The 12,922-nt window shown below is 41.8% G+C and overlaps 1 protein-coding gene across 14 annotated transcripts in view; it reads right to left on the bottom strand.

Annotated features, from left to right (window-relative positions):
- AUTS2 (activator of transcription and developmental regulator AUTS2) overlaps positions 1 to 12,922 on the bottom strand; it is a 1,218,095-nt gene that overhangs the window by 909,982 nt on the left and 295,191 nt on the right. For all 14 annotated transcript variants that reach the window (XM_086374668.1, XM_086374650.1, XM_086374654.1 and 11 more), the window contains exon 2: positions 12,175 to 12,387. In XM_086374668.1, the coding sequence (XP_086230794.1) occupies positions 12,175 to 12,387 (213 nt within the window). The remainder of the gene's footprint in view (positions 1 to 12,174; positions 12,388 to 12,922) is intronic.

The raw sequence follows: 12,922 nt of genomic DNA, 5'->3' as shown, positions 1-12,922 counted from the left end.
GAAAGAAAACTACAGAATATAAAAATCTATCATTATAAACCATGCTAAGTGTTAGGAAACTAAAAAGGTGGGTGCAAAGGAGAATGGACTAAGGGCAGAGCCTGGAGTGAACATTATGTCAGAAAAGGCCTCTCCGAGAAGCTGACATTTCAGCTCAGGCTGAAAGGACTAGAAGGAGCCTGTCATGTGAAGAGCAGTAGGAAGGGCACTTCAGGCTGGAAGAACAGCTTGTGTAAGGTACCTGAGGTGGGAGAGAACTGGACATGTTGGTGGAAATGAGGGAAGGATAGAGGGGCAGGACCCAGGGGTCAAGACATGAAGCTGAAGACAGTGAGCTGGTGAGCCAGGCACGAGAGCCCACAGGAGTCTGAATTTTAATCTGAAGACACTGAGAGGCCACAGAGTGGATTCACATCCGGGAATAACATGATAAATGTAGACTTTTTAAAGTTCGCATTCGTTGTGGTATACAGAACAGATTCCAAGGGCTCAACACTAGAAATGGGAAGCAAGGAAAGCACCTTAGGTTTTCTAGGCAGGGATATCCTTGAAGCATGTTTCAAGGCTTCTACTTGCCTACGGGCCAAACAAGCCTGGGCCCCTTGTCATGACTCAGACTAATGTCCTCAGGTAGCCTGACTTTAGGTGGGGAGAAGGACATGTATTCAGCCAACTCTAAAACAAGGTACAAAATGGAAAAGATCAAAAGTGAATTAGAGTGAGCGTAAATCCTAGTTTTCCAGGAAGTCCTGATTTATGCTTATTATTACAGGGTAATTATTAATATTGATCCCTTTCACTCTCAGAAATGTCCTACATTACAGGTGATAAATTTTTGGGTCACCCTAGTTATAAACAAAGAAAAGATCATAAAAGCTTCAAGTAAGAAGCAGATTTGCAGTCATCACTGAAGACAAATAGGACTACTGAAGAAGGCCATTCCAAAGGAAGGGGACAGCATAAGCTGTCCTTAACAGAGGGGAGGAAACACAGGGTTCATGCAAACAACAGCAACTGTAGCAAGTCTAGAGTTTATGGAGGGCTGGGAAAGAGACAAGACAGGAAACGTATCTTAGATCAAACGAAGGACCCAGAAGGTCTACACTAAGGGGGCTTTGATTTTATTTCACTGGCTATGCAGGGTCACTGAAGCTTTTAAACAAGAGACTACAACAACCATGAGCAAAACAATGCTGAACTATGCTGAGAACCCAGGCAGAGGATGAGGGATGTGGTCACTACAGTTGTGTCTGACTCTTGGCGACCCCATGAACTGGAGCCTGCCAGGCTCCTCTGTCCATGGGGTTTTCCAGGCAAGAACACTGGAGTGGGTTGCCATTTCCTCTTCCAGGGGATCTTCCTGACACAGGGATGGAATCTGGGTCTCTCATGTCTCTTGCATTGTCAGGCAGGTTCTTTACCACTAGCGCCACCTGGGAAGCCCCAGGAAAGGTAATCAGCATAAACGCTGAGGGGAAAGGACCAGCATGATCAAGGGAGCAAGAATCCAAGTGGCAAAGGCATTCTGTAACTCTGAGAGCAAATCTAAATGGTGTCCCATACAATCCTGACTGGGTTGAAAAACAAGCAAGAAACTTTGGAGGGAAGGAGACAGTGAGATGAAAGTCAAAAAGCTGAAAGTCTAGCCTGAAGGCAGACTCCAAGATAGAAAAGGAGGGAGCAAGATGGGCTGTCAGGTTTAAGAAAAGGCAGAGAAGAGCGGGATCAGGATCATTACGGTAAAGTCTTTTTAAACTCCATATCCTTCTCTCTCGATATTCTGGTGTCAGTCTGTCTCCTCACTCCATCTAGAGAACCAATGGTAGATGGCTTAGATTCCCTACATGATCCCAGTCTATCCCCCTTCACACACACCTACACAACTGAAGCCCCAGCTGCCTCACCATAATCCTCCCCACTGCCACGTTCATTTGAGAAATACAGATTTTAGAGTTTTAATCCGAGGAGGCAGGAGGCAGGTGATGATAAATTATGCACATGGGCTGCTTGAGTTTCAGAAAGCACCATTCAATTCAGCCTTCTAGCAACGTGAGCTGGGCCCATGACCCAGCTTTATGTGTCACCCAAGAGGCAGGGGCTTTTCTCATCACCCTCATTATGTCTTAGGGAAATTTGATGACAGCATTTTCTTTTACATCAGAAAGTCCTTATTAATAGTCTTATTCATACAGTGTGATAATTTCATTAGCAACTGTTCAGGGGATCATTTTGCACTCATCTCTGGGGAAACAGCATTTGTAGTCTCATAGCAATGCATTAAAAATAAATGCTACCTACTGTTGACACACCTCAGGCAATTGTTAAATCCTAAGTATAGGTTTTGCTACTGAAACAAAATTTCTTCCGAGGGCTTTTGTTCTGTTTGGTTTTAGAAGGAAAATATTTTCTTTTGAATTTGTGGACCCCAAACCAAAAGTTCAAGTATAACATTTTATTATGTCGAGTCTTTCTTACTAATGAAGAAAATACTTAATGCTCTTTAGGCACAACTGATAGAGAGGCAGTATTTTCAGATTTCATTCCCATCTGCTCCTTCAATACCACCAACAAATACCACTGATTTTTATAATATGGAAGATTTTAAAACTAGTAAACCTTAAGAGCAAAATACCACTGTCGTGCTGAAAAAAGAAAGCAGTAAGTGGAACCTAAAAGGAACTTCCCTGGCGGTCCAGTAGTTAAGACTCCATGTTTCCACTGAAAGGGGCACAGGTTTGATCCCTGGTCAGGGAACTAAGATCCTCCATGCTGTGAGGTACGGCCACAAAAAAAGAGAAGAAAAAGAGAAGAAGGAGGAAATTTTAAAAAGAGTAGTGAATAAACTCCAGTTACCAGATGTATAAAAAGCTGTGTTCTTTCAGGGAGCTGGTGGATTTAAGGCAAGAATACAACATAACTCTGCTACTGAGACTACATTCTAGTAAGCTATCAAAAAGAAGGCATTTGAAAAACATTAACTTTTTGTCATGTAATGTCTATAGTATTTGGAATTAATATTTCTTTTTTCCAATAAAATTTTGAAAAGGAACTCAATTAGTAAATATGCAGAACAAGAATATGGTCCTAGTATGGATAAAATTATTTAGAACAGGATATGGTTTTAAAAACTTTAAGATCTGTTACAGGTTTTCCAAATAGCACAGTAATTTCTCTTTTATACAAATTTAAAAAAAGAACACGATTCAGTTTACTATACTGGGGTTGCTTGAGGAACTTGGTGCCATACTCTGATCCCCATCCCAAAGACTGGCGCCACCAGTCAGAGGTGATGACTAGAAACCTGCAGAAGCCCCAGGATTGTACTGGCAAAGGTGGTCCAAAGACCATCCTGTGAGCAACTGTATTCTGTATGTTCCCGTCCACAAAATGCAGCTACTTGCTTCTCAATCTAATTCTAGCCAATTTCAGCCTCACAGACCCATCACTGTCAATTAGGGCCATCCAGCCTTGCACCACGTGATTTCAAGATGTGTGACACGGGTGCATTCTGAGCACTCACACGTGCACAATGGTCACAGAATGACAGGTGGCAACAGTGTCATGGTAGGCAGTGGCTCGGGAGAGGTGGAAACTTCTGCAGAGTTGAGATCACTGAATGTGGGTCAAGTGTTCCCACAGGTCCCATGGCAGAGCTCGTTGGGCTCCTGAAAGACACCAGGTGGGCCTGGACAGTACTTCCCTGAGTTTGTGAGTCACTGTGGCTCCACTCCCGTGTGTGTGTGTCTTCGTAATGACCAGCATGAGGACACACACTCCTAGGTGTGAAAACACCTTGAACTCCTGCAAGAATTCTGTCATATCTGCATGGTATAAAATCATCATCAAGAAGGAAAATGCTCCAGAGTTAATTTAGAATACCCAAATAGGTTCTTTTAAACATCATTAGGGTACAGCAGTAACTCAAGTGCATTTATTGGGTTCATGTGGCAAGCCAGGTCTAATGGGACTGAGGGTTAAATACAGCAAGGGGTGTGTCATCAAGGTCCCCTTAGCCCCTCAGGGATTCTCAGCCCTACTCAAATAAAGCATATAATTCAGATGGTTTTGTCTCACAGCATTCACTGAAATGTTCGGGGAAAGCTAAAAAGAATGCAGTAATGTTGTATCTATCTTCATATTTAATTAAAAAGAGAGCTAACAGCACTTCCAAGAGGGAGGTCATTCCTTGTTCAGCACAAGATTTCTCTGTGCAAAGCTATTTTGAGAATGGGCAATAAAACAATTCTTCACATAAACACTTACAAAAGCTACCATTTCAGAAATGCTACTGATGCTTTAGCTAATAACTCCAAAGATGAGGTACATATGACAATCCCACAGCTGGAGGCAGCCATAAGAAAATCAACAATATCACCTACTGTCAAAGTCCAATCAATCCTCCATCTTCCTCTTCTCTCATTGTGCCTGGAGGCCTCAATTGCCTTCAACAGAATTGTATGATAGGAAATGGTTTATAGGAAGAAAAGTTGTATGCAATACCTGGAATAAAAGACCTCAAAGTTCAAGAAATGAGATCATCATTTTCTTCTGCACAGTAACTATATGAACAGCAGAGGAAGAAAGAAGGAAGATATCCTACAAAAAACCAACAGTGATTACTACAAGATGTTAGCGGATTTAAAGTAAGAACCTTACACGGTTATACACATTTAAAGTGAACCATACGAAGGTGAGCCCTGGGCAGATGGCTTGGTTTCCAGCCCAGTGAGTGCATATTTGGCTCTCTGGGCAGGATGAGACATTCAGCTCTGCCTGTGTGTACATACTGAATCTTCAAATGCACCTTCAGCTTTTCCTTCTTGGAAAAACAATTACAAACTAGGCCTTAAAATATCCAACAGTTCTAACATTTACCACATCGCATTGCCTGGGCCTGCCTTAAAGCCCACCCACAATTTCATTTTCAATTAGCAGCTCCTTGAAAGGCAGTAATGAAAGCAGTTGCTAAAGAGCATTCAGATGTCACTGAAAGACTGCAAACCCAAACTGTAAATAGCACATTGTGAGTCGCCTGTCACCACCATCAACTCCCACGGGAATCTCGCAACACGTGGCTATCACCACCATCTGCTCAGCTCCCCACCGAAACCACTGCAAACCACGCAGCCACCCACCCACTCCCGCCTCCCACTCAATACCTGTCATGTACAGACTTGTGTGGAGATGGGACGGCTTTAAGTGGAGATTAGAATGCAGAACACATGGAGGCTTATTTCACCTTTTGAAGCTAAGATCTGGCCACATGCAGACAACATTGTATCTTCAGAAGAGGGAAAAGTATACATTAACACAGAAAGGCAGTTTTACTATAAAGAAAGAAATGGAGGCTGTCTACCCTCATCAACTATCAGAAGGGTAGTGCCCAAGTCCTATAAAGAGAAAAACATGCTGTGTCACCCTTCGATCACCAGTTTTATAAGAATTCCCAACAGGTCCAATGGAGCACCATTTCTATCAACACCCATGTTACTCTTCTAACAATATATAGAGTATTTACGGCCCTTAACAAAGTTCCACGCACACATACGTATAACAAATTCTTACTGTGGGATTAAAGAAGCCCACTGTTTTATGAAACAATTTCCATAGGTTTCAGGATCACTCAAGCTAAGTTACTTCCCATTCTTTCAACTGCAGTTCCTTTTCCAATTCAACCTATTTTCTTTCTATGGGTTTTATTTTATGAGGTTGGTAGTCAATGTGCTATGTCCTTTTTAGTTGATTTTTACTAAATTGTAATTAAGAGTTATATATGTCACTTAGGATAAAATTTATTACTGGCCACTTCACTTCAAACATCTGTCTCACTGAAGTCAAGTGATATTTATGCTCCCTCTTAGCAACATGCTAAGAGGACTTCCCTGATGGCTCAGACGGTAAAGAATCTGCCTGCAATGAAGAAGACCCAGGTTCGATCCCTAAGTTGGGAATAGTCCCTGAAGAAGTGAATGGCTACCCACTCCAGTATTCTTGCTTGGAGAATTTCATGGACAGAGGAGCCTGGTGAGCTACAGTCCGTGGGGTCGCAAAGAGTCAGACACGACTAAGTGACTAACACTTTACCAACACGCAGAGCTGATGAGACTATATCCCAGACAACAATAGGAGTCAAAAGACACAAAATAAAAATCTGAGAACTCACAGAATAAACTCACTGCTTCTAAATGCCCAAGAGAAAAAAAAAAAAAAAAACCTTCATAAAGTTTGTTGTTATAATAGTCCAACGTTCCTAAATACCAAACAAATACCTCCAATATAAAATACAACTAATTCTGAAAAGACAGCCTGAGTTGGAGACTCCCCAAAAACCAGATGTTAAAAACTGGCATCTTATCCTTATTTCAAGTCAATCAAGATTCCAAAAGCAATTACAAGCCAGTCTCCTCCCCACTCTTACTCTCAGTCTTTTCTTATATGTTTTTATTCTCATTTCTGTAGTTTGGGCAAAGGGAAAACAGTTATGTGCAACTTAAACACATTCAAGGTAAAAATGAATTTTCTTTAATATCTACTTTTGTAACCTTCACATGACTATACTTTTTAAAAAGCAAATGAAATCCCACTTAACACGCTAAACTTGAAACTCCAAAGCATGAAGTAAAAATGATTTAACTGCAGCTCACATTTCTTGATACCAGCTCAATATACCTTCAGTCATTTAACTATTATAACAAATGTATTTATGAAAGCACACCTAGCAAAGGTCGTGTCTTTTCATTACTAAAGTATAATACCTAATTACATTAGTGTTTCAAATGCTCTGATTTCCAGAACCCTGTAGGCCCTAGAGTCAAGCTGGATAAATACCTGTGTGATTTCAGCTTGGATTTCCACCCAGAACTAATCAGCAGGTCTTCAGCAATGTGACTTGAACTGGATCTGTTTAATCAAAGCTTTCCATTATAAATCCTCCTTTGCAAGTGAATTTCTGCTAGTAACAAATGTCATGTCACCAAGGAGTCTTCCGACAATCTGAGTTCACTGAGATAAAGGATCCACCTGTAGCAGTAAATGCTCTCAAAGGTGAACAGTGTGGGCAAGACCTATTGCTTCATCAGGTGGGTACAAGCTCAGCTGGTGGCCTGAGTCTCCTGGGCCCTGGACCAACACAACCACTTACTCCAGAGAAGGCGAACATGCAATGCCAATACACAAGGCAGACACAGCCACCATGTGAAGCTCCAATTCTAAAGACCTGGCACTGAGATCAGTCCCTTCTCTTCCTAGAAATCAGTATACATCTACAGTGGTATCTGCAATGTCAGCTATTAATCCTCTACCAAGTTTGACTCCACCATAACAGATTTTCAAAGAAAGGAGAAAATTTTCGTTCCTTACAAGCCAAACCTACCCAGATCAACCTGTATAAAGATATATAAACCATGTAAGACATTCCCACACAAGTCATTCTCACCAGCAATGTTAGAGCCTAACTGCCGGGACTCCTGAAATATTCCCAAATCTCTTTCTTTTTCTCCCAAAGTGTTCACCTACTGCTAGAAGCAATCTCAGTAGGTTGCTTCTCTCTGGGAAATTCTGTCCTTAGATGAATCACTTTTGGGAACTTAAAATTCAATTAGGAGGGAGACTCTGGGATTTATTTTGGTGATCCATCCTGGTATCTGTTTGTTAGGAAAGTTCATATAATCTAAAAATTCCTCCTAGTTGATTTAGGCCTATTTCCTCTGCTTCAGTTCATACTAGAGAGAGAGAGGACAGACTAATGGACTAAATGGAGATTTAGAAATATTCACTCAGAGCCAAATATGAGAGTTCTCTGAACCCTTATCAACTTTTCCCTATCGCTTCTCTATTTTTAAAACCCCCTGGCTCTCAGTGTTTTCAAAGACAAAGTATTAAAATTTTAAAGCATCCCCTGTGGTCTGGAAGTCAGACATACTGAAAGAAAACTAAACTCAGAGCCCTTAGAGGAGTTAAGTTTTCCCAAAGATTAATTAGCTTCTGCAGAACTTAGGGCTTGGGTAGAAAGTCTGGCAGCCCGTGCTTTCCTTGTGTTCTTTGGTAGTTTCCCAATTAACAGAGTAAAGATTCTTATGCAGAGGACCTAACAACCTCTGTTTTGATTTTCCCACTCCTAAGTCAAATTGGGGGAGGGGGGACCTACCATACCCTTATTAGTAAGAGCCAAAACTTTGCAATATAATGTCTGAGTACTCACATCGTAAGCAAATAATTCTGCATAGGATAAACATAAGCACAGGGAGATGAGAAAGACATGCACTCTTGTGTGTAACGGTTAACTTGTCCCTTCCTTCACTTTTTAAAACCCTTTTGTAAAGTTTTCAAATTTGCCATATAAAAAAGTGGAACCCTTTTATAAGACAGCTGCTAGTTCAGTATCTTCTAAGTCAGTATGTATTTATATTTAAAAACATAACCCAACAGGTAAGTTCCATGGAGGTAGCTAAGTGCTAGTTAAAAACACTTTATTTTAACAGTTTGGAAAAGTTTCATGAGAAGTGAGGTTTTATAATCAGGCAAGAGAAGGAAAAGGGGGTTTAATTTCAGAACTACACATCTCTCTTAAAAAAAGTATGTACTTGCATTCTCACAGTAAAAAGATTAGTTGCCTTCAATGAAGTTTCAGGAAAAAAAAAAAAACACACACACCTTCTATTTTCTCTGCACTGAGGAGTAACATCTTCCCACAGTTACGGAAAGCTGCACATTAAGTCCCTTGCTTGCTGCTGCTGCTGCTAAGTCGCTTCAGTCGTGTCCGACTCTGTGTGACCCCATAGACGGCAAGCCACCAGGCTCCCCGTCCCTGGGATTCTCCAGGCAAGAACACTGGAGTGGGTTGCCATTTCCTTCTCCAATGCACAAAAGTGAAAAGTGAAAGCAAAGTCGCTCAGTCGTGTCTGACTCTTAGCAACCCCATGGACTGCAGCCTACCAGGCTCCTCCGTCCATGGGATTTTCTAGGCAAGAGAACTGGAGTGGGGTGCCATTGCCTTCTCCGAAGTCCCTTGCTTAGGGAGTACCAATTCCTAGTTTCAAATCTAATCCACTGTCACCAAGTCAAAACTAAAGAATAAATTCTCACCTCCTGCTGCTCTCTTTCATCTATGGCTCTTGCAATTTTATCACTCTCTCAATGAGAAGCACTGAATAACAATCCATTAATTTAGAAATTCTCCTCAAGGCCCACTTCCGTCTCAAGGTCCCCTCGTAGCTAAAACAGTTAAGATTCAGCTACTTTATCTGAAAAGAGGCAAAGACGGGGTGGTGGAAGTAACTGTGATGTGTACAGACATCTGGCATGGTAGGAAAGCAGTCTCAGACATCCTTACCACAAGTTGTGGAACATCTACTGTAACCATTAAACACATCTGTGTGTCACCTTTTACCAAGGATCACACAACGGACAGCACTTACCTGGGGTGACATACCAGGAATGCATCTCATTCTCTCCCCTTAATGTTTTCACAGATCCAACCAGTTACAGACTTCAAAATTAAATTACTTTCAAGCCTACGATGATATTCCATTACAGATTTCAGCAACACTATATATTCAGTATCTCTGTGTTATTCAAAAACTTAGAAGAATCATGGGACCGAGAAAACTTCTAGTCTAAAACTCTCATTTTACAGATGGGCAGCAACAGACAGTGCTTTGCTCAGGGCTTCATAATAGCACATCTGATGCTAGGAATATTATAAATAAAAGCATTACAGTTTTACCTCAATTATCAACTTTGGTTTCCCTTCCTACTTAAAAAAAAAATTTAAATTGGATAGTATACTTTGGCATCAACACTGAAGATAAGAAAACACCACTTGTTTTTAAAATTCTTTCACAGGCCCCAAATACAATTCATTCTTTTCTTCTCTGTGATTCATAAAAAGTGAGTCAGACTAATTGCTTTCCAAATATTTTCCCTGAAACAAGGATAGCTTTGATTTCAAACACCATTAGTACCAAAAGATTGATCATTAAGACCAAAAAGCTACTCGAATTTGAGACAGATGAGTCCTAGCCTTCTTGTAAGATCACAGACTCTTTCAACTAGAGGACAAAGTAGAAAGAAGAATTTTGAGAAAGGAGAACAGAAAAGTCAGATCAAGCTTGGGAGTAAGAGAGTCAAGGATAAGGAACCACAGCTCTGGGGAGGCTCAGAATTAAACTGATCTCTTGCCTGAAAGGCCTCCCACCCTGTGGGAGGGAGGCCCTCCCAGAGAGGCAGCGGTCACAGGGCAATCTCTGGACATTGGAAAACCCACTTTTTCCACATAGCTCACAGGGAGAGGCTTGGTCTGCGAGTCACAAATACCAGAGGCACATTATCTTTTACATAACCTAGACCTCACCCCACTTTCTGACCAAAAAATATATATATATATGTATATATATATTAATCTTCAACCAAATTTTCTATGCTGTGTTTGGGAGTTTATCCTATTTTCTTCTTGAGCTTTCACAGGCCATTTCTATAACCACAATCCCTCCCTCTGACCAAACCAACCCATGAACTTTCTAAAAATACTTGTAGATTCCCTGCACCCCATGACCTGGAGTCCTTATATCAACCACAGGAAGCACAATATACAATAAAAACAGAGCAGGGCAGAGAAATCTAGGTCTAAACCCTGGCTCTGTCCCTCACAGCTAAGTGGCCTCAGACAAGTCACTTTATTTCTTTAAGCCCCAGTTTTCCCATCTGTAAAGTAACCATAATATCATATCATCTCCTCACCAGGGTTGTTGTGAAAATTATAGATCATACTACAGAAACTCCTTTACCGAGTGATAACTGTGCTATGTATTAGACAAATGTTAGTAATTACTTTTATAACTCCAATCTGGCAATTTATTTGACGACAAAGAAAAACTGCCAAATGTGTGAGAATCAGGGACACTTTCCTGAGATCCTCCTGAGTCCATGCTGAAATCCATCGCTCCATGTATTTTCTCAGAAGTTTACTCATCAAGTTCAACTCTGACACCAAACTGCTCACTAAATCTTTTAGAGATTTTCATTTTTCCAATCTTCTGACTAAAATTCATCACCAGAAAAATGTTCTTGATTCTTTATAAGAATGGTTTTCAAACTGGCTTGACCATTATCAAATAGGAAATTTCTAAGACTACAAACTTCTGTGCCAAAGTGCACAGTGATTCTGATTCCTCGGGTTCTAGGGTGAAGCCAGGAAGATGTTTAATAAGGCTCATGATATGATTCTAATCATCTGTGAAGTTTTAGAACCCCTGATTTGTATGATCCTAGATCTTCTCACTCTGCAGAGAAACATCTGCAAACTAGAAATTACCTGTTCAGCTTCTAATTAGCAGCACCTGCTCTGTGAACCACATTCCCTTCCTCTGCTTCCTTCAAGAGACAGTCAGTCTCACCCGTTGGTCCCTCCAAAAACAAACAAAACACACCCAGGACACAGGTAACTCGGCAGGTGCTAAAGCCTCTGGATTTGTGCTGAAAAAGCTGCTATAAACAGCTTCGCTTCTCATTATTAATCTATCTCATGTGGGGATTTCCACAAGCAGAAGGGTTCCCCAAATGCCAAGAGCTGAATTTTCTTGTGGACCATTGAAACCTAATTATTAAACAGCCCAGGAAGCTCTACCACCAGGCTTTCATACAAGCGGCAGATCACAAAGGCAATTCTGAATTATGGGCTGTGGAGGAAACCTAAAAAACCTCATTTCTTCACCACTGCTCTCCCACATGCCACAGTATTTGAGCTTCGCTAGAAAATACAAATCTCAGGCAGGGTCCCCTGCCTGAATACAGACAACCGTGTTTAGCACGTTAGGACCTTGATACACACAGTGCACAGGATCAGATCTGCCCGTTTCCTTTCCTCTACCCCAGACGATCTCTCCCTGCAAGCCAGTCTACCTGGACATCACCAAGACCTCCGTCGGTCTGCCTTCAATGCCAACAGCACGAGCATCAGTCTCTGCTACACAGAGCACATGTGACTGAAAGGGTACCGCGCTAAGTTTCAAAGTGCTTGGTTTTGGAATACTCTTTTAGAAGCAAACACACGGCTCTGCAGGGCAGCCCTCCAGCACCCACCAGGGATCTCCTCTCCACCTGTTAGGAAGAACCACAGACAAGTAGGCACCTGAGGAAGAGCAGCCACAGGACGGAACAAGCCCTAAGCGTTCTCACCTGTCTGAGCCCCTTCGGCATCTTCTTTCTCTTCCCGAGGTGCTGGCAGAGGTTGCGGTCATTTTCTCGGTCTGAGCTGTAGTGGTGCGGGTGGCTGAGTCGGCTCTTCTTGGAGTGAAAGGACAGGCCGTTGGTAAGTGCTTCTCGTTTCTTCTTGGTCAGAGGGGTCTGGCGTTTCTCCACGCGTTCCTGAGGCTTAAGTGCTACATCTTTCTGTAGGAAAAAAGAGAGAGAAGGAAAGGGAAGTGGTGGTTACATAGGTAGCTAGCGTCACACCCAAAATAGAGGCTAAAAGGGGTTACTAGAAGGGAGCCCGGTAAAGGCAAGAAAGTGAGGTATGAGACTACCTGAAACTAAACCAAAATTTTCTGAATCCCTAATACCACAGATGTATCCTTTCTAATCTTGTTGGGGGGAATGCAGATGGGGAACTCAACAAAGCACAAAGTATCTGTCCATTAGAAGTGGTTTCACTGCTGCCTGGGAGAGCAGCTTTCCATTTGATTCTGCTCTGGGTCCAGCACACACTATTCCTCTAGCAGGCTTAATACACTTGCTTCTCAAAATGGTACACCAACTATGTTTCAGAAAAGGAGTACTAAGCGCATGCACTGAACATACCAGGAGGGCCAGGTGGAGGTGAGCCAGAGTGAAAGAAACTCAATTCACGAGATTAAAAATATTTCCTTAGTGCATTATATTTTTACCCCAAGTTCCTCTTACCCCGAGTTCCTTAATTCCCATCTCC

This window comes from Bos grunniens, chromosome 25 (assembly GCF_055505025.1).
Source record: "Bos grunniens cultivar Pamir isolate PY7600 chromosome 25, Bosgru_T2T1.0, whole genome shotgun sequence".
Lineage (NCBI taxonomy): Eukaryota > Metazoa > Chordata > Mammalia > Artiodactyla > Bovidae > Bos > Bos grunniens.
Note: the sequence above shows the minus strand (reverse complement) of the source record. Positions and strands in the feature narration are given on the sequence as shown.